At 48.8% G+C, this 21317-nt stretch overlaps 1 protein-coding gene across 8 annotated transcripts in view; it reads right to left on the bottom strand.

Moving 5' to 3' along the window:
- Positions 1–15799: 15799 nt before the first annotated feature.
- Positions 15800–21317, bottom strand: part of ERC1 (ELKS/RAB6-interacting/CAST family member 1) — a 527112-nt gene continuing 521594 nt past the window's right edge. For all 8 annotated transcript variants that reach the window (XM_055315461.1, XM_055315467.1, XM_055315465.1 and 5 more), the window contains one exon: positions 15800–21251. In XM_055315461.1, the coding sequence (XP_055171436.1) occupies positions 21114–21251 (138 nt within the window). In that variant the 3' untranslated portion in view covers positions 15800–21113. The remainder of the gene's footprint in view (positions 21252–21317) is intronic.

The raw sequence follows: 21317 nt of genomic DNA on the forward strand, positions 1-21317 counted from the left end.
ACTCCAAGGCATATTTGTACACTGATGTTTATAGCAGTCTTATTCACAATATCCAAAAGGTGGAAATGACTTAAATGTCTATTGAGAGAATAATGGAACATTATTCAGTCTTTTTTTTTTTTTAAAAAAGATTTATTTATTTATCTTAGAGAGAGAGAGAGAGAGAGGGCAGAGGGAGAGGGGGGAGAGAGAATCTTGAGCAGGCTCCATGCCCTGCGCAGAGACCCACACAGGGCTCAATCTCACAACCTTTGACCTGAGCCAAAATCAAGAGTCGGATGCTTAACCGACTGAATCCCCAGGTGCCCCAGAACACTATTCAGTCTTAAGAAGGAAGGACATTCTGACACGTGCTACATTATGAATGACACTTGAGGACGTGATGCTAAGTGAAATAAGCCAGACACAAAAAGGACAAATATTGTATAATTGCACTTATAGGAAGTACCTAGTTAAACTCATAAAACAGAAAGTAGACTTGTGGTTGCCAGAGGCGTGGGAGAAGAGAGGGTGGGTTTTTAATTATTTGATAGGCACAGAAATTCAGTTGGGGATAATGAAAAAGTTCTGGAGATGGATTGCATATGCATTCACCTTGCATAACAATGTGAGTATACTTGATGGCACTGAATTGTGTACTTAGAAATGATTAAGATGGTAAAGTTTATGTTGTATGTATTTTACCATGATAAGAAAAACAAACAAAAAAAAAGAGACAGAATAGATTCACTCATTTATGTGGAAAAAACACATCTTTTACAGGTTCCTAAAACATTTTTTTTCAAATCACCCAAATTATGTTGAAATTTCCTGCCTGTTTTGAAATCTATGGTGAATAATGTCTTAAAATCCACTGTTTGGAAGAATAAAATGGGAGGAATTACTCTACTTGTTGTGAAAACTTATCATATAGTTAGAGTAATCGAGGCAATATGGTCTTAGTGGAAGGAAAGACAGATCAATGGAACAGAGTAAAGAACTCAGAAACCCAGAGACCAAAACAAATGTGTTCAACTGACTTTTGGTAAAGATACAACAGCAACCCAATGGAGGAAGACTAGCCTTTTAGCAAACAGTCAGTGCTGGAGCTATTGTAGATTAAAAGTATGAACCTCGACCTAAATCTCACACTTTATACAAAATTACCATGCTTGTCATTAACTACTAGAGAAATGCAAACGAAAGCTACCGTGAGGTTTCACTACACATATATTAATGAACAACTAAAACACAAATATGTGACAACAGGTAACTTTATGGAAAAACTGGATTTCTCATGCATTGCCAGGGAATATATAGAATAGTACAGCCCCTCTGGAAAATGGGTTGGCAGTTTCCTAAAAACAAAACAAAAACAAAAACAAAAAACCTAAGCTGACACTGACCATACGACGCAGTAATTGCATACCTGGGTGTTTATCCCGGAGAAACGAAAACTGCTGCTCACGCAGAAACCGTGAAAGTCCGTAGCAGCTCTATTGGTAATAGCCCCAATTTGGAAACAGTCCCGATGTCCTTCAATAGATGACTGTTTGCACAAACTGTGGTATATCCACGCCATAGAATACTACCCAGCAACAAAAAAGAACCAACTACTGACACATGCAACAATTCGGATGGCTGTCAGAGGCATTATACTGAAAAAAGCCAAACTCAAAAGGTTACCAATTGCACGAATCCATTAATATAAAAATCTCAAACTGACAAAATTATAAAACTGGGAATATATCCATGGTATCAGGGATGAAGAATGAGGTGGGCAGGAGGATGGAATATTTAGAATAGCATAAGTGAATGGCAATGGATCAATTCTGTATCTTGACTGGTAAGAATCCACATGTGACAATATTGCATAGAAACACACACATGCAGGACGCCTGGGTGGATCAGTGGTTGAATGTCTGCCTTCAGCTCAGGTTGTAATCCTGGGGTCTTGGGATTGAGTCCTGCATTGGGTTCCCTGCAGGGAGCCTGCTTCTCCCTCTGTCTGTGTCTCTACCTCTCTCTGTATCTGTCACGAATAAATAAATAAAATCTTATATATATATAAAAAAAGGAACACACACATGCAAATGAGTAAGGTTTATACCATGTCAGTTTCCTGGTTTTGATACTGTCCTACAGTTATGTAAGATGTGGCCATTGGCAGAAACTAGGTGAAGGGTACAGGGGACCTCTCTGTACTATTTTTGTAACATCTTGTGAATCTAGACTCATTAAAAAAAAAAGGCAGGGAAAATGCACTCAGCTCTTCAAGAGACAAGGAAGAGAAGGGAAGTGAGTGTTATGGAACATTTACCCTCTGCCCAGACCTGAGCCAAGCATACTCCTAGGATCCTCATTTGACCTCCTCATGGCCGTGTGAAGTGTGTATTATTATCCCATTTTATAGACAAGGAGACTAAGGCCCAAAGTGGCGGAATTGTGTTTCAAACCAAGTCTGCCTGACCTGAAAGCCTGTCCTCTCTTAGGGAACTGAAGTGATATGAGCTCTTGAGGTTGAGTGTGTGAGGAGGAATATGTAGTGGAGCTTTGGCTCTGCTTGCCAAAATTAGCACCACTCAGAAATGAGCCCTGTGCACTCATTTCAGTCATTGTTAACTGAAAAGCTCATTCCTCAGGTTATCCTGTTTTGATGGCATCCATCTAAGCTAATCAGAACAAATCCTTGCCTTCTGAAAGCTTATGTCTTTTCTTAAACACTACTTTTGCATGTTATTTTCCTACACATAAGTCTAGGGCCAAATCCTTGGCTTGGTACTTGGGCACTTGAGGCCCCTGACCAACTGTCACCTTCAGAAATGTCCAGTAATGGGGTGTCTGGGCAGAGGGCTCAGTCGATTAAGTGTCCAACTCCTGATCCCAGCTCAGGTCTTGATCTCAGGGTTGTGAGTTTGAGCCCCACACTGGGCTCCATGCTGGGCATGAAGCCTACTTAAAAAAAAAAAAATCCAGTGCTCCATTCCACTGTCGTCCACATGAACTGTCTCCTCTAGCTGAAACAGTTTATGGTCCCAGACTGACTTACACATCTACTCTCAGAGACCCTTTCATCATTCGTAGCCCATCTAGATTCTATCCATGTGGCCCACTCTTGTCTACCCCAACACTCAAGAACCTGGGTCTCTACCTCACTCACAGTAGGCACCCAGCACAGGCTTGACGAATATGTGAATTATGGACTTATCACGTATGGCCCTGTAATGACATTAACTGTTTATTTATATAAATAACGTTTATATAATATATTAAAATATATTATATTATATACTATTATTAATTATTAATATTATTATATATAAATATATAATAAATATTTATTTATATGAATATATAATATTTATTTATATAAATAACATTTATATGTTCGTTTTACCTTTCGAACAAGATGGTCCATTCCTTAGTTTAGCATGCTTTGTATTTTCACCAGCCCTTTGCCCAATTTGTTCCATTTTATAATAGTCGCTAATAATGAGAGCTATTCTCATGCCCATGGCTGGATGTCCCCTCCACCTCTGGTCCGCTGTTTGTATGATTCTGTGTCAGACACACTCACTGCTAGGGTGCTGGTGGCCTGAGGTCCAGCCATCCATTACGTTCTAATTCTTGCTTCTTCTCTTCTTTGGTGGAGAAATCCAAGTTGCAAAGGGCTCAGATGTGCGGTGTCTTTACCATAACCCATCCCCCACCCCTCTTCCCATGATTATCTCCTTCAGCAATTGTAACCTTCCCCGGGGGCTGACTTGGCTCCTCCAGTTTCAAGATGTGAGTCCGGAATGAGCTCGGACCCCAGGACTTAGCGCGGTCACCCATCTCTCGGCTGAGCCACGGAAAGTGTAACTGAAGGAGAACTGGAGGCGGGAAAGGGCTGGGCCGCTGCGGAGCCGGCCTGAGCGCGCTGGGCTGAGGCTCCGAGGGGCTCGGCTGGGCCAGAGGCGGTGGTGGGGCAGGTCGCCTCTCCTCCGTCCCCGTGCGTCTCGGAGGACTGTTGAGCCAGTCGGCGGTTCTGGACAGCTGCTCAGGGTGCCTCTGAGAGGGAGGTTCTGGGGGGTCCCGAGCCTTGAGGCTCTGGGGTCGAGCTGGGGCTCTGCCATCTGCCAGCACTTCTCCGGAGGAACACGTGTAAGAGGCTTCTAGAAGGATTCAGCACATGTGTCGACACGGAGGTCTCTAGTGTCCCTCCTGCTCCCTGGTCAGGCAAAGGAAGGTGTCCTGACATCACAACGTAATGGCTTTGTAGGACGAGGGAGGGAGAGGAAGGGGAAGGGAGCGGGGGCTGAATCTCCACTTCTGCTTTCATTGGTGGGTCCAGACCCAGGGTGTCAGGAGGAGCCGGTGATTTCCCTGGAAGGCTCCCAGCTTTAGCCGCCGCCGGCCCCCCTGCACCCGGCTGCGGCACCCCAGCTCGGCCTGCGCCGAGGAAGCCCGACGTTCCCAGGAATCCGAACCAACATCCAGGATTTCAACAAGTGGAAAATTACGGTCTTCCCAGATTTTTCCTAGGCTAGGGCTCAGCCAACTATACCTGAGGGCCAGAATCCAGACTACAATCTATTTTTGCCTGGCCTGCAAGCTAAGAATGGCTTTTACATTTTTTGATGGTTGGAAAAAAATGTTTTTGAAGGCTGGTATTCCATGACATGTGAAAATTGTATGAAATTCTAATTTCAGCATCTACAAATAAAGCTTAATTAGAACACATGCATTTGCGTACATATTGCCCATGGTGGCTGTAGCGCTGCCACAGCGTGGCTAAGCAATTATATCAGACACTGTATGGGCCTGGAGAACAAGACGGGCTACAAAATCTGCAGTACAAATGAAAATGTGGGGCCTCTTGATAAAAGAGAATTTTTATTCCATGATGGCAACTATGGAGCATTAAGCCAAGTTTTGTGCCTCTCCAAAGCCAGGGGCCTCTGACTGCTGATGAAGCCAGCACTGACTTACTTACTCTCTGGCTCCTTAGAGAAATGTCTGCCGGAGCACTGGCTGGCTCAGTCAGTGGAGCACACGACTCTTGATCTCGGGGTCGTGGCTTTAAGTCCTATGCTGAATATAGAGAAAATAAATAAATAAATCTAAAAAAAAGTTTTCTACTGTCTGTACACGCCCGCGCCCACACACACACACACACACACACACACACACAGACATGTGTTAAGGTTAATGTTAGTCTCCAGCAAAAATTTAGAGAAAATTATTAAATTGTTTCTGGATACTTTGAAAAGAAATGATTACATCTAGGATTCCATTTGGTGTCATTAAAAATCATTCCAAATTAGACTCCTTTTCTTTTTGCTAAGATTGCCTATTGGGACAGGAGGGAGCACAAGGCAGTGTAGGTCAGTGTTGTAGGTATGTCCTCACATGGATGCCAAAGTATTGGGGAAAATATGTGATGTTCTCTTTATGCATGAAGTTCAAGTTTAAAAGTGCAAATTGTTTTGAGTCTTCTTGTTTCTCAGATACCATAATAACTGGTTTGAATGGTTTGAAATGGTTTCAATAACTCATTTGAAAGTCTACTCCATATAGCTCTATAAGGCTAAAAAGTTATTTTTGAAAGTGATTTCAAAGTTATTTGGGCTTCATTTCCTCAAGCCATTCCAGAGGCTCTGTTATGAAGCTGAATCTATTAGTATCTTTGTCAGATGCAGTGATTGAATTTGGTGCAGACCTCGACAGCAGATACATGGTTCATGACTCCGAAGTGAGGAACTGGTGAACCCCCCTCTCATCCCCAAAGGGTCACATCTACACTTTGTAGTCACTGGCAATTTTGGAACATAAATGAACATTGTAGTTTGCAAGCTGCACACGGTGTTCTGCTATTTCCGCTTCATAACACTGGCTTGTTAAATAAATGAGAGATGCAGCTTTCACGGGAGGTCCCGGGGGGGCCCCATTTCTTGTTGCAGCAAATAATATTGATCTTTGCCATTTCTGGCCAGACAGATTTATTCTTACTATGTTGAGGTAGGAAGGACTGGGGGATGGGTGTCTGGGCTGAGCCTGTGCCTGGCCTCTTGCTCTTGGGTTAACCCTGGGGAAGGCGTGCTCTCTCCGTTGCCAGACGGCTAGGGGGTTGGGGGAGTCCCCTGAGCAGGGAAGCACGTTGTCCTGGCTACAACGGGAGGAAGGGGGACAGAGATTCTAGCTGGCATCCGATTCAGCTGGGGCTGGGTCATCCCAGCTCAGAGGTCATGAGTGGCATGCTGGGGAGCCTGTGGCTATAGAGCAGGGCTCTGGGTGCTGCCAGAAGGGGGATCTTGACCGTATTGCTTCATATTTCTGGGCTGTCTTCTGTTTCAAATGAAGAGAGTGGACAGGATTATTTCTAAAATCCTTTCCAGCTCTCATTATCTATGAACTTATAAGGAAGAGTTTTCTAACATAAAAATCTGTTCAAAAATGAAACCAACTGTTTTACAGAGTAAAAGGGGGTCCTGTAGCAAGAGGGAAGTTAGGGCGACCCCCACTGCTCTACTTCCAATGACCTTAATCGAAAGCAGCCTTTCTTTAATATAAAGTGAATTCCTCAGGAGCATTCTCCTCTAAACTGAACAAATCTAATAAAAGGTAGTTTACTCAACCTCCTTGTGCCCTATTCCCCACTAGAAAATGGAAGGAGCCCTCAGGTGTGCTTTGAGAAGAGACAAGAAGGGGTAAGAACAGCCAGACAGCCTGGGGCATCAGGATGGAAGCCTCTGGGCTGTTTGTTGAACCGGCCAGGGCCCACCAAGGTGCTTCCCGAGGCTTCAGCTGCCACAGGAACACTAGCTTTAAACAGGCCAACACTGAGCAAAGGAGGTGGGAGGGTAGGAGCTGCTGGAAGGAGGCTCAGAGAGCAGTGTCCAGGCGAGTGCAGAGGCCTTGGTACGAGGAGGACATGTTCAGGCTTCGTGCTTGGCTAGAAGGAGGCTTTGAAAGATTCTCAACCAGGGAGCAGTGGTGACGAAAGCAGTGTCCAGGACTGTAAGGATTTGGTGTGGGGGGTAGCTTGGGAAATAAACGAAACTTCTTACCATGGTAAAAAAAAATACAGAATGGAGACTTTTTCATTTTAACCATCCGTAGGTACACAGGGCAGAGGCATGAAGTATCATGATGTTAGTCACTCATCACCACAGTCTATACCCAAAACTTTTCCATCATTTCCAAGAAAAACTCTATTCTACTTTCTGTTTGTATTATTATTATTATTATTATTTTTAAGGATTTTATTTATTTATTCATGAGAGACACACAGAGAGAGAGGCAGAGACACAGGCAGAGGGAGAAGCAGTTTCCATGCAGGGAGCCTGATGCGGGACTCGATCCAGTGACCCCGGGATCACCCCACAAGCTAAAGGCAGACGCTCAACCTCTGAGCCACCCAGGCATCCCAGAACTCTCTCCTTTGTAAGGCAGAATAATATTCCATCTAAGGATATTTTGTTTTATGCACACATCCACTGATGGCCGCTTGGGTTGCTTCCACTTTTTGGCTGTGGTGAATAAGGCTGCTGTGAACAACTGTACAAATATCTCTTTGAGTCCCCGCCTTCAGTTCTCTGGGGATATACCTAGAAGTGGGGTTGCTGAATCATCCAGTAGTCCCATTTTTTTTTGTTTTTTGTTTTTAGTTCCGTGTTTAATTGTTTGAGGAGACACTGTACTGTTTGGGTCAAACACCAGCCTTTGAAGGAGCCCCAGGAGCTTCACGGAGAGAAGATGATGAAGGCCCATGGAAGGTGGAAGGGAAGGGGCCAGGGGTGAGGGCCAGGCCAGCCTGGGCATTTGTCCATCTGGTCACGGCCAGATTGTGTGACTCCATGTCAGCGCCATCCCTTGCTGAGCCTCTGTTTCCCTTCCATTCGTTTATGGAACGCATTTTCATTGAACATCTAGAATGCTCCAGCCACTCTTCTAAGCACAAAGCTGTGCTAATGACAAAACAGATGTGGGCCGTGTTCTCGTTCAACATCTGTCTAAAATGTGGACAGTGAGCCCCGTCACATATGAAAGGGCTGACGCGGGGTCTGAGTCATCAGAAGCACTTAATAAAGGGTCCTTTCCTTCCCTCTAACTCGGCAGCTGGATGATCAAGGACACTGTATGTTCTCGTATAAATAACCTCCTGTGGAGGTACTCCTATAAATAACTCTCTTCTAATTCTTTTTTTCTCTCTCTCTCTTCTAATTCTCATTTCTAAAATGCCCAGAAGTCCACAGTGAAAATAAAAGCGAACCCAAGGGTGCTGTGGGTGAGGGCAAGGCAGCAAGTGCAAAGGGGGCCTAGGCGGGAGCCGGTTTGGGTGGGCTGGGTGCCTCCAGGGTGGGGGCCCTGGGAGGCGTGGTGGGGAGCCCGCTGGGCTGGGTTCACCCTGGCAACTGAAGCTTCCCACGGTGAACAGTGACTGATGCAAACCCAGGGACAAACACAGATCGGCAAACCCCAAAAGCATCCCAGGGAAAGCTGGTGAGAGACATGGGACATAAATGGTGGGGCCTGGTCCACATCGCTTGGTGACTTCCGGCCGCAGGCCAGCCCGCAAGCCCGCCCCGGGGGTTCTCGAGGTGGTTCTCGAGCCGGCTGCCACCTATGGAAGGAGAGAAGCCTTCTCCCACTGTTTTTCCCCTTCCCTTATGGTCCCTTTCATTATTTAACACCTTATAATAAAACCAATCCTGGGAACCTGGGTTGGCTCAGTGGTTGAGCATCTGCCTTTGGCCCAGGGCGTGATCCCGGGATCAGGGATCCAATCTTGCATCGGGCTTCCTGCATGGAGCCTGCTTCTCCCTCTGCCTGTGTCTCTGCCTCTCTCTCTGTGTGTCTCTCATGAATAAATAAATAAAATCTTAAAAAACAAAACACTCCTTGCAAGCAGTGATCTTATTCATATTTCTGTGTCTTGTGGGCATAGACCCTGCCCCCGGTGAAGAGGCAGTTAATCTTTGGAGGAGGGAGGCTGCCTCGGGTTGGGTGGAGACCAGCCTGGTGGGGGAGCAGCTGGGGTGTTCCTGTCCTGCTTGTCTCTCAAAGGTTACTCACTGGGCAATTTTGGCCAGTTCTGAGACTGGCTGGAGTGCATGCTCCCCAGCCTTGCCAGGAGTCTGTGAGGTATAAGTGAGTGAACAGTATGAGGAAAGGTAGAAAGGAAGTTTCAATACGTTGAAGGCCTTACCTGGGCTCCTGCCCCATCCTCCTTGCTCAGCCATTCTGGGCGGCCCCCACTCCACCTTCCAGAGGTTGGATGCCTTGGCTCACTCCCACCCACTGTATTCCTCCGCTTGATTCCTTCTGGATTAGCTCAGTGTAGTTTTACCCCAAAGACTCTGTCTGAGTTGGCAAGAGTCACACACTGGGCTGCTTGGCTTTTAATAAAGTTTATGATTTAAATCTTGTGCTCTTAACACCTTCTTTGCAAGCCTCAGAGGGAAACAGAAATGTTGAGCTTGTTTACTTATTCCCTTCCTGACACGGAGATCCTCACACCCGGCCAAAGCCTGCGTGTACGTGTGTGTGAGTGTGTGCGTACTAACGCGGAGTTCGGGTGTAGGCTGTATGCATGCGTGTACTCAGGGGGACAAGAGAAAGCTTCAGAAACACTGGCTGCCTTCCAGACCCTGGCAGGCCCCCAAGACATCGACTGAGCCCTTCGGCATGAAGATTTCCTCGTGAAGAGCAACGAGCTGCATCAGATCCCTCACAGGGAAACCGGCGAAGAGTCTGGCCCTGGGGGACCTGGAGAGGCTGCGGGGAGACCCTTGCGCAGGATCCCAAGGCTCTGGGGTCAAAACCTAGGTGCATCCCTCCCAGCTGTTTGTACCCGAAATGCAATCACGGGGGCTGGGGGGTAGGGGTCCCTGCTGCTCCAGGGCCTGGCCTGGAAACAGAGGATTCGCTGGACCAGGCAGCAGACGGGAGTCCCCGTGACACCAACCAAGCAGCTGCTGCACGGGCTTGCTCTGCCCGCCCTGCCCTCAGGGGCCCTGGGGTCGTGACATGTGTCGGCACAAACGTTTCAGGGGCTGAGATATTTCCAGTGACACAGCTGTGGTGACGAGGATCCCAGGGCACAGGCAAGTGAGCTAAACCATCTGAACCGCTGCGGGCCTGCAGGGACTCAGAAGGGAGGTCATGTGTTCCTTGCTGTCGGGAACCTTCCGTGGAGGGTGGGGGGAGAGGGGGCCAGAGCAGAGCGGCCTGGGGATCCGGCAGAGGGGCCTCTCACTTGTGGGGGGAGTGGGGACAAGGCAGGTGCCTTCCGTGAGTCTCAGCCCACATGGGAGCTCGAGGTACTGGCTGGCCTGGGCTTGTACTCCGTGGCCTGGACTCCATGACGTGACGTCCCGGCCAAGGAATCCAACGTTGGGCCCCAGTCTCCCTGGGTCTCTTTTGTCACAGTGACTAACAGGCTAGGCAGACAAAGCTCACATTCAAGAGCCCATCCCTGCAGGAGGATAACATGGCCCAGCTGATGAGGCAGGCACATTGGCATCTGGGGTTTTTTCCGCCTGAAGCAAAAGCAATATGATTGTTGGCATTCGACTCCCCTGGGGGAGGACACTGCGGCCTCGGCCCCAGCCCGGGCTCCCAGCGGGCAGGCCCAGAGGTGTCTGATGTGCCTTCCTGGGTTCACACAGGGCCAGGGCGGAGCCTGGGAGGGGGAGAGTGAGGAGATGGGTGGTGATTCCCCTGCATGACACTCCCGGTTCTGGGCCTCAGTTTCCCCATCTGTAGGATTTCAGGTAGGGGGAAACAGCACTTGGGGGCTCTCATCAAAGTGGGATGACCTTTCAGACAATGATGGTCCCGTTGTCAAGTCTTTAGGCAAAACAATATGTGGATTTACTCATAGGCCACGGGGATAATTCTACCCCCAGATGGTGGCTGCAGCCAAGCAGGGTTTCCCTGGCAGAGGATGGCTCTCCCGAGCTGAGGCACACAATGGACAGCCGCTGGGGCCCCATGTGCTTTCCCACGCATTAGCTCACCCACCTGTGAAGTAGGCACTGTTATTTCCTTATTTTTATTTTCATTTTTTAAAGATTTATTTATTTGAGAGAGAGTTTGAGGAGAGGGGCAGAGGGAGAGAGAGAGAGAGAGAGAGAGAGAGAGAGAGAGAGAATATCACAAGGCAGACTCCCAGATAAACGCAGAGCCTGACATGGGGCTCCGTCCCACAACCCTGAGATCATGACCTAGCTGAAACCAAGATTCAGACACTTAACTGACTGAGCCTCCCAGGTACCCCTGGGCACTGTTATTTCTATTTCTATTTTGTTTTACTTATTTATTTGAGAAAGAGAGAGAGTGAAAGGGAGTGTGAGTACACAAGCAGGGGCAGGGGTAGAGGGAGATGTGAGGCTCTATCCCGGGACCCCGGGATCATGACCTGAGCTGAAGGCAGACGCTCAACTGACTGAGCCACCCAGGCGCCCCTGGGAACTATTATTTCTATTTTTAAAATGAGAAAACTGAAGGTCAAAGACATCCAGTGAATTCTCCGAGGCCGCACAGCTCATGCAGAAGCAGTGAAGACGAGACGGGAACGTAGGTCTCCCTTCCTCTTCAGGGCCAGGGCTCCCACACGCCCAGCTCTACACCGTTTTTGTTCTCTGGCCGTTCAGCGGGCTGGGCACCCTGTCCCCTGTCCCCGGGAGCCGGGTGGCCTGCAGACAGCCAGCCTGAGATGGTACGGCCCCTCCGCCCGGTGTCCCCGGCCCGCGGGAAGGCCGCCTGGCTTCTTGAGTTTTCCCCGGAGGCGGGTGACTCCTAAAAGCTGTGGGACCTTCCTGACGTCGGCACTTGTGATAATGGCCAAGGGAGGGCAAGGCCCTCCAGTCACTCGGTCATCCTGGGGCCCACCGTGCTTGAGGGCTCCCCTGTGCCCTGGGAGGCGAGCATGGCAGGAGGGTCACACCAAGGCCCCAGGATGGCCCGACCCACACGTGTCCCTGCAGGGCCGCCCTGGTAACGGCGCGGGGACTGCACACAGACTCCCCACAAAGCCTCACTTCCCGCAATCCGAAGGAACAAAATCATCACGACAAGAAAACTCAAGCCCAGGCCAGAGGAAACAGGAACGCTCTGGCTCTCGCGTGTGAATTCCAGCAGGGCCCAGGCGGGGAAGCGCTGCAGCGGTCCACGGAGGACTTTCTCCCACGCAGCCCGCGCTCCCTCTTATTGAACGTGGGTCAAGTTATTCACCCTCACAAGCAAGGCTGAAGCCCTGGGGCAGCTGGGGAGGCATTGGGCCGGACAGCCAGCCAGACAGACACAGGGAGGAGCAGCCACTCACGGAGGAAGAGGGGAAGGTGGGCTCACTGTGGGAACAGCTGACCCGCCTGCGGATCCCTCGGATCCCCTGTGAGCAGGAGCATCGCTGCTTCCTCCACCATGTGACGAGGAAATGGTCCGGGAGGCCCGAGGCGGCATCACTGACGCTTTACACCTCACGACTTTCTCACCAAGGGCTGAAGGAGGGAGCCTGCACAGTGCGTCATCCCTCATCCTTGGGGAATAGATGGCACCCAGAGCCGGACAGCACACGCTCCTGGCGTGACTCATCCAGCCTGCAGCGGACAAGGCGGCGTTTTCTTCCCTTGTTCCCCCTGCTGTCCCTAGGCTGGCCTGGATGCCTCATGCCCTGCAGGCTGGCAGCAAGTCTCCTCAGAGTCCCAGCTCACAGGGAGCCTCCCATCTGGCTTCAAGCTCTGATGGTGCCCAGGGTTAGTGAAAGGAACCGCCGAGAAACACCAGCAAACAGATGGCCCCAGCTTTGACCCCAGGCCCAATCGCTTCCTGGCCTTGTAATGTGGAGCGACTCTTTTCTAAGGCTCCAGCCATGGCCTGCTCTTTACTACCTCCAACAGCCCCCATGGTCCCTGGGCCTGGACACTTTCCAGAGTTGACACACACAGGTGCTTTTCTTTTTCTTTTTTTTTTTGGCGGGGGGGGGGGGTGATCAGCCTCTCATGGTGGCTGTGGTTAGGTCACTGGTGGTGTGGCTTAGGCTCCCCCAAGTTGGCCTTCTCCAGTGCATTAGAGATCTTTCACAGTGTGGACTCATCCAACCTCCTTTTAAGCAATGTTTGCAGCCACTATGTCTTCTCCTTCATGGTCTTTTTTCTTTTTAAAGGTTTTATTTATTCATTTATTTGGAAGGGAGAGAGCACAAGTGGGAGTGGGGTGGGGCAGAGGGAGAAACAGACTCCCTGCTGAGCAGGGAGCCTGCAGTGGGGCTTTATCCCAGGACCCCAGGATCATGACCTGAGCTGAAGGCAGATGATCAACCACTGAGCCAGCCAGGTGCCCCACTCTCCTCCATGGTCTTAAGCCAAGATCTTGACATTAGACTGCTTGCGATCCCCAAATACCCTATGGCCTTTGCCCCCTCCCTGTTTTTGCTCAGGCCTTTTCTGCCTCCCCCATCCTTGAACTCCTTTGCTGGCAAAATTCAGTTTGTCATTCAAGGTCAAACTTGTAGGTCTATGAAGAGCATTGCCTGCTCTTCTGTGCTCCCAGATTTTATTGGGATACCTTTCTTCCACTGGACTGAGGTCTCTAACAGAAGTGGCCACAGTTGTGGCTTGAAGAGCACGAGCCCTGGAGACGGAGCTGGGTTTAACCTCTGGCCCTACCACTTATGAGCTACAGGACCAGGAGAAAGTTGTTTCATTGCCCTGTGCTTCATCTGTAAAATGGGAACAGCACCTGCTTCATAGGATTGCTATGACAATGAAATAAGATAAACATGGGAAGTGCTGACACCTGAGCCTGACACCTGGAAGGCATGCCCCAAACTGCTGTTTGCATCTCTGGAGCCCAGAACACAGAAGAGTCTGAATACTGAACTGAGGGCTCTGGTGGCAGTTTGTGTGGGCAGATTACTTGGATCCTGGAGAAGAAGGTCCATGTGTGATGACTGGGCCAGCAAATTGAAGGATGTGAATATTTAACTCAGAGAAATTTCAAACATTCACAATAATGGAACAGTATAACGAACCCCGTGCATCTGAACCCCTTTCAACAGGTACTAACTCACGGCCCATCTTTCCATATGTATGACTGGCCCCTCGCCACCTCCCCAGCACACATACTGGATTATCCTAAAGCAAATGGCAGATGTGAAAAAAGCAATTTTGTTTTACACTCTTAAAGTTTTCAAAAAGGAAACACATAATCATATATTATTCCTCATGGGTTACGGCTCGTGACCTAGTAGAAGGTGGCCTTATTTTCAAGGGAAAGGTTGAAGAGAGGCTGAGAGGTCAAGGGGTAGCCAAAGGCTCCCGCTGGGAGTCCAGGGCTCTTTCCAGGACATCTAGGAAAGCTTGTGGATCTCAGAACACTCTCTCACCCCAGACTCTAACTAGTTTTGTTTTTGAGAGAGAGAGAGAGAGAGAGTAAGAGGGGGTAGGGGGTGGGGAAGGGAGGGGAGAGACAGAATCTTGAGCAGGCTCCACACCCAGCATGGACCTGGTGTGGGGCTCGATCTTACAACCCCGAGATGGTGACCTGAGCTAAAATCCAGTTGAGTGCTTAATGGACTAGGCACCCGGGCACCCCGAGGCTAATGAGTTCTTAAACATCTTTTAGCCAGCCTGAGATACTCCACCTCAAAAAATTAAATAATAGCAGTCTTTTCCTAATTCAGAGGAAAAAACAAGTTAATGGATGAAATTCTCAATTGCAAATTCTCCTCTCAAATATTTTCCTTAAACCTTGTGGTCTCTGTGTCCATTTGTCTGCAATTGAGTGCTGGTAGACCATAGAGTGAATAAACAAATAGTGAAATGAGATTAATGGAAACCCTGGAAACAGCTGACCAGTGTAATCTGACAGTTTTCTGTGGACACATCTGCTTGTGATTTTATATTTTGCAGTATGATACATGTTCTGCAAGTGAAATTGTTCCTGCTTCATGGTGACAAAACAAGCAACATTGGGTTCCCAGGCCTGTAAACAGCACCGTCTCCCAGGTGTTCCTCCACCTGGCAGGACTTCACAGCAGCTGCTTGGGCTGAGGCAGCAGGGCTAGAGCCCAGGTGTGGGGGAACCTGCCAGCAGGGGCCACATTGGACTCGCCTGCCTCCGAGTGCCAACACACAGTGGACAGGAATCTCCACAGGAGGGGGGCAGGCGAGCCAGCAGGTTGATCCCTCCCCGGGTGGATGCAGAAATGCAGAGAGGCAGAAAACGCATTCTCATACACGTCCACCCAGAATAATTTCTTATTGAGCGTAAGGCCCAAGAGAGACACCCAAACTGGGAATTTTCTTTCTTTTTTTTTTTTTTTTTTCCAAACTGGGAATTTTCAAGCACAGGTTCTCTGGTTCCTTTATTTCTGATATTTGCACTTCCTGTCGGCTGCTACAGCTCCCACATCCCTGAGCTAATACATCGGGTACACCCCAATGAAGCCCAAGGAGTCCCGAGTGGAGGCCCCTCGGTCACACCCTGGCTGCTCCCCCCTGAGCTCAAGCTCCAGAAACGCAGCTAGATGTAATGGGGACCTGGCTCAGGGCCTAACAGGGCAGGAGGGAGGAGGCAGGTGGGAACCGACTCTAGAGAGCTGTAAGGGGGCTGCTGGTACAGAGCTCCGCGGGACCTGCAGGAGGCCCGCTCCTCTGAGGACACGCCCCGCCAGGCCCGCCAGGCCCGAGCCAGCCTTGGCTCCTCCGCCCCCGCCTCCACCCGGGGCAACGCCGGTTCCTGGCCGGCCGCAGCCCTCTGCCGTGCTGGCATCTGAGGACTCCTCTCACTTGCATCAGTAGACTGGATGAGACCCAAAGAAAGACAAGGCACACAACTTTTAAATAACTTTATAATTTCCTGATGGATTTAGTTTGTGAATAAAAAAGAAAAAATGGACAAGTGTTTACAATAATTATCAAGGCAAAGTTGACCATAACACAATTTGTTTGTAATGTCATTATCCTGTCAGTAACACGACTCCGGCCGTCACACACACACACACACACACACACACACACACACACACACACTTGAAGGCAGCGGGTGCATTTGCATCACAGACATGATCATTGCAGCTGCTACTGTCACCACAAGGAACTCAAGCTAGAAGGAGTCGTGCCCGTGCGTTGAGAGAGGGGAGCAGGTCCTGGGAACATCAGGCCTGCACCCCGGCCGCCCTGAGCGCTCAGTGGGGTCCCGGGCAGGTGAGCCGGGGGTGCCCGCCACACCACAGTGGATCGCAGTTACTGGCGGGCACAGGAAGGAGAGCTGGGCTCACAGCTGGAGGCTGAATTCTCTGGCTTGGCCGCGTTCCTGTCCTTGCCCCACCGGGGTCCAGAGAGGCGGCTCTGGCCAGGGTGGCGGGCGGCCTGAAAAGCTTTAAGGGAAACCATCCGGGGACCGAAGCCAGAAGGAAGTGAGACATGAGTGCGGCCCTTCGGCCTGCGTGCCAGGGGTGGGGTGTCGCTGGCTGCTATAGCACCTACTGGCAGGAAAGAGGCTGGGGGAGCGTTGGGGGGGGGGCTCCCACACAGGATCAGGCACACTGACATGGGACCCAGGCAGGTCTGAGGGTGGTTACAGGCTCACACACTCCGAAACCTCTACCCCGAGGTCCTGAGGATGTACAGGAGATCTCTGGCACAAATGGGACCCTCAGAGCCCCAGATTCCAATTCCTTTGACTCAGCATTTGTCTCTATCTCCCAGGCAGTCCTACCTACCTGGAGAGGGTTTCCAAGTGGGGAGCCCGGCTGTCACCTCAGTCCAGCTTGGGAGAAGGGGTAGGAGTTCGACTGCCCCATAGCTTGAATTCCTTTATTAACATGATACCGCTTTGCATTTTTTAAAAACACAGCTCTTTAACTGTTCAGTTCTACAAACTACTTTTTAATATCTTAATCATCTCAACAATGGACACAATGTAACTGCCCCAATGCTCTGAACCACACAGACAATATTGACAAGCAGAGAAACAAAAGAGGTGGGATGGGTCAAAGATCCGCTCCCCCCAAATCAATCCCTAAAACCACCTTTCCCCCAAAAGAGTCAGGAGAAGAAATACCTACAAGAGGGTCACAGCACTCACTAAACACATTGGGGAAAAAATCAGGAGACACTTGGTTACAGTTTTGACACTAAAAAGTCTGGAAACAGTTTTTGCTTAAAAAGAGTAAGTGAAGACAGCCATTTTGTTCAGAAGGATTTCCCTGTAATGCGTGTGTGTTTTTTCTTGCCCAGACATTCCCTTAGTCCACGTGGGGAAAACTCCAGATTCTTTTAAAAACAATTCTTTGACCTGTTCAAGTCGTTGTCCTGAGAAGCACTGGCAGTGATGGAGGGTTGGCCTTGCAGGCTTGGCAAAGGGTGGGATGCCCTACTGCACCTACTCTCTGTCCTCACCTGCTTTTCCACAGCTCTGAACTCTTGTGGGTGGGAGGTAAGGCTGGAGAGGCAGACATGGAAGTTACTGATATGATGGGACACAGGGCCCACCATGACTCAGGAAGCGCCATGTGAAGGTCACATTCCAAGTAGCAACGTATTCCTTGATTTGCTCTTTCCTCAAAACCCCTGAGGGTAGCTGGTGGGCTTGTGCTTCATTACTGGGGTCAAAGGGGAGGACAGGATGGTTCTGGGATCAGCAGGACTTTCTAGCAGCAAATCCAAATGCCAATCCTGAACGTCATAGGGGAGGGATCAGCTCAGCAGTTGACTAAAACTTTGTGATGATTTCCTCTTCCTCTTCTGAGGAGTGGGTGAGCCAACAAGCTCCTTGTGGAAAACCAAACAGATTTTCAGTGACAAAAGGTGAAAAAGGTGCCAAGTCACACTGACACTATCAACACTGAAGGCAGTCTTGGGTCCCATCTGCTTTACTAGTATTTCTAAAGATCAACTGTAAGGGAGAGAAGCATTTAGCTCTTCATTAGACTAGAAGATACCAAGTTAAAGGTTAGAGCTGAGATGGATTTGGGGATTCTCATTCATATTTCTTAATATATTAAAGCCCATTTACAATCTTTTCCATTTCAAATGGTACCCAAGTCCTTGTAAATCTCAATTGAGATACTTCATCAAGGACTCAATGAGTACCTGGGATAGAGGTATATGAAAAGATGAAAAAAAATCACATTGTATTTTTTTAGTCATGAGCCCTGCATTGGATCCCACCCACTCTTCTTCCTGTCCCCTTTTATGATGACCTTGATTTGGGGCACAGATCTCTAGGTGCTAAGGGGCAACTAGACTTGCCAACGGAATAGATGAGTTTGGTGAAAGGAATAGGCAACGTGCAGTGAGTTTTCAAGGCTACAGACCTTCGCCAGCAGTTGACTGACTTTGTGAAACCACGAAAATCAGAGGAGTGTCATGCAATAAGTGTGATGGAAACTGCACATTTAGTAAAAGTTGGCTTGATGAATGAGCTCAACTTGGTAAGATGCTCTATGTACTAGACACTGTGTTAATTTTTCCCCTGTAATATAAAGTCAGGTCATGTTTGTTATTAAAGTTTGGCCAGAGCCTACTTTCATCTAGAATCAAACAGTCCTCAGAACCATTTGAGATGCTAGGATGACCACCCAAGAGGAATCAAGGTGCTTCCCTGGTACGGTTCACAGATACCAGACATATGATGTTTGTCCCAGGAATTGTTCTTCTTAGAAACACTGCCAGAGGTCTTCCATAAGGTTTTGGAGGGGAAGCAACAGGAAGGGTTGGAATGAAAAGGGGACGAAAGGAAGTGCAGTGAGAGTCACACAGCAGGTGGGTGAGTGGCAGATACTGTATTTGAGAGTAGAGACAGAATGCGCAGGATCTAGTGAGACCTGACTGATGCCCTCCCCTGCCAAACCTGCTGGAGAATGGCCGCCAGGGCCACATCACTTCTCCGGGCATGGCCTCCTGCCTGCCTGCTCTGGCCTGCTGTAGTCCTGTGAAGGGTATCATCATACCTCAGTTCTCTGCATTATGGTAGATAAAGTGACGTTCCAATACTTCAGGCCTAAGTACTGGGGACTTTCTATATGATTTATGGGCAGTGTAATAAATAAACAGAATTGAGGTGACTGAGCACAAACGACCACTACTTACTGTCTAATCCCTACATCTCCCACCTCCCCCACTTCTGGCCAGCCTGGCTATCAGGAAGCATCTCAGTAAGAAGTTTATGAGCAGAGCCCACTTAACCTTCGATAAGAAACAGTCTACAGCTTCTCACAGGACAGACTGTTTTACACCAGGGAATTAGGGCAGCTGGAGATATGACCATATAAGTTAATGGGACAGTTGAGGGCTGCTGGTGGGAAGATACTGGGCTGATGGCTGTGGTCACTTTACAGGCAGCACCAGATTCTCTGGAGGAATAATGGGGAGGGGGAAGGGGGAGAATGCAAGGGAAGCACATCTAGCCCAGCAACTCTTATCAGAAGATGTGAGTGTCTGGTGGGCGTCTGGCCAGAGAGGTGGTCCAAGGGCTAGATTTGGGTTAAGTAGTCTCTTTCTTGGTGCCTGATTATTTATGACTGCCACTGTCTAAGCTTGGGAAGAATGCCCTTCAAGATGTCAATACCTTCAACGGGATTTGCAATGTTATGGTCAATTTTCTGATCTGTGACACAGAGCTGGCCATGTTTCCACGCAGTGTGCGTAGACGTGTTAAGAAAACATTATCCACTGCTGTAGCCACCCCCGCAAACGCTACACTCTTGTAGAGTAACAGAAACAACAACAAAAATCCTGAACCATCAACTAAGATCCTGCAGGCAAGTAAGCAACTCAGCTTCGTGCTCCCCAAACTCATCAATTCCATTACAGTGAGCAATGAGAAAGGCTCATTTTTGGAAGATTCTTCTGGAAAAGAGGACTTCTACTAAGATAAAAGGAGTGGGGAGGGGAAGGGCAGGCCTTCTGCTGCTTTGATTCAATCAGGTATGTCTCATGGAATCCTTTATACTTCTCCATCCCTGGAGAGAGACTTTTTTCAAGGATGGGTACCTAACAGTGACTTACACACAGTAGGCATTTCATAAATATTCTTTGTATGAAAGAATGGAGAAAGGAATGTGTGTGGGATGAGAAATATTCACTTGTGCCAGAGGAGGTTCTAGACAATGCACAAGCCATGGTTCTGCGGGAAGGGAGGAAGGCCAGTCATGAACATCAGCAAACACTGGGCTGCAAAAATAGGGAACGTGGGTGGTGGGTAGCATCAAGGGTCTATCTAGCATGCCAATGAAGGGGAGCTTTAGAAGAAACCAGCCTGGCCCCACAGAACGGTCATCTTCTAAAGAAGCAGAGCTGCGGGTGGTGACGGCAGGGCCTCAGGTCAAACCCTTCTTCTCTTTCAGATCGAGATATATGATCTGACAGACTAAACAGAATAGGGTCAAAGGTCTTAAGCAAGAGGGACCAGGGGGAGAACTGTCCACACCATCCTCTTGTTAACTGGCTGAGGAGGGCAAGGATGAATGAGATAAACAGGGCTGGATAAAGACTCCAAACTTGGGGTATTAGTGTTCACTAAGCCATCATGAGGCCTTGCAGCTCCCCTGCATGAAACATTACATGTGAAAGCAAGCAAAAGAGACAGTAAAAAGAAGAGTCAGTTTCTCTTTGTCTCTGTTCTCTTTTCCCCTCTCTTTTTTAAAGATTTTTTTTTAACCCTTTTAGGAGAAAGCACCTATTGTAATATTAGAACACTCAGCTCTCTTAGTCCATTGGGAAGTTTCTTTCAATATGCTGATCTCCAAGGAGATTCCAGATTTACTTCTCGTGTCAAGGACAGAAGGAAAAAGGGCTCTCTACTCCATGTCCCTCTGTTAAGGGCAGAACCACCAGCTTCCACAATTGTCCACTGGTGATGACTGGATGGCAGTTCTTCATGGAAATCTGGCCACTTACCAACCTGGACATCAAGAAAATTAGTGTAGAGACAATATCCAAAGTAGAAAGGCAGAGTTAAGCGGTCAACTGTAGAAAGGGTGCTGGAATCACACTTGAAGGACCAACCAAGATAGGATACAGTTTGTAGTGTTCTTTGGGTGCCAAGAAGTTTCTGGGTGCCCGTTCCTTACAGCTCTTCTTTCTTGGCTCCCGGATTTACTATAGCAGGCTGCTGGGCTGGCCACTCCCCATGAAGCAGGGTCAGGAAGACTCTTCTAATGCGTTGACCACTTGCTCCAGGATATCGGGGCAATGATCTGCTATCTGCTGGAGAATGGCATTGGCAAACTCCTGTAGTTCTGCATTGTCCCGTTCACCTTTTTCTAACTCATTCTGAAGCTGAAAGGGAAAGGAAAGATGGGCTTCAGATAAAATTAAATGATCCTGTTTGCACTGGGTTAAGAA

Source organism: Nyctereutes procyonoides, unplaced genomic scaffold (genome assembly GCF_905146905.1).
Source record: "Nyctereutes procyonoides isolate TBG_1078 unplaced genomic scaffold, NYPRO_anot_genome, whole genome shotgun sequence".
Lineage (NCBI taxonomy): Eukaryota > Metazoa > Chordata > Mammalia > Carnivora > Canidae > Nyctereutes > Nyctereutes procyonoides.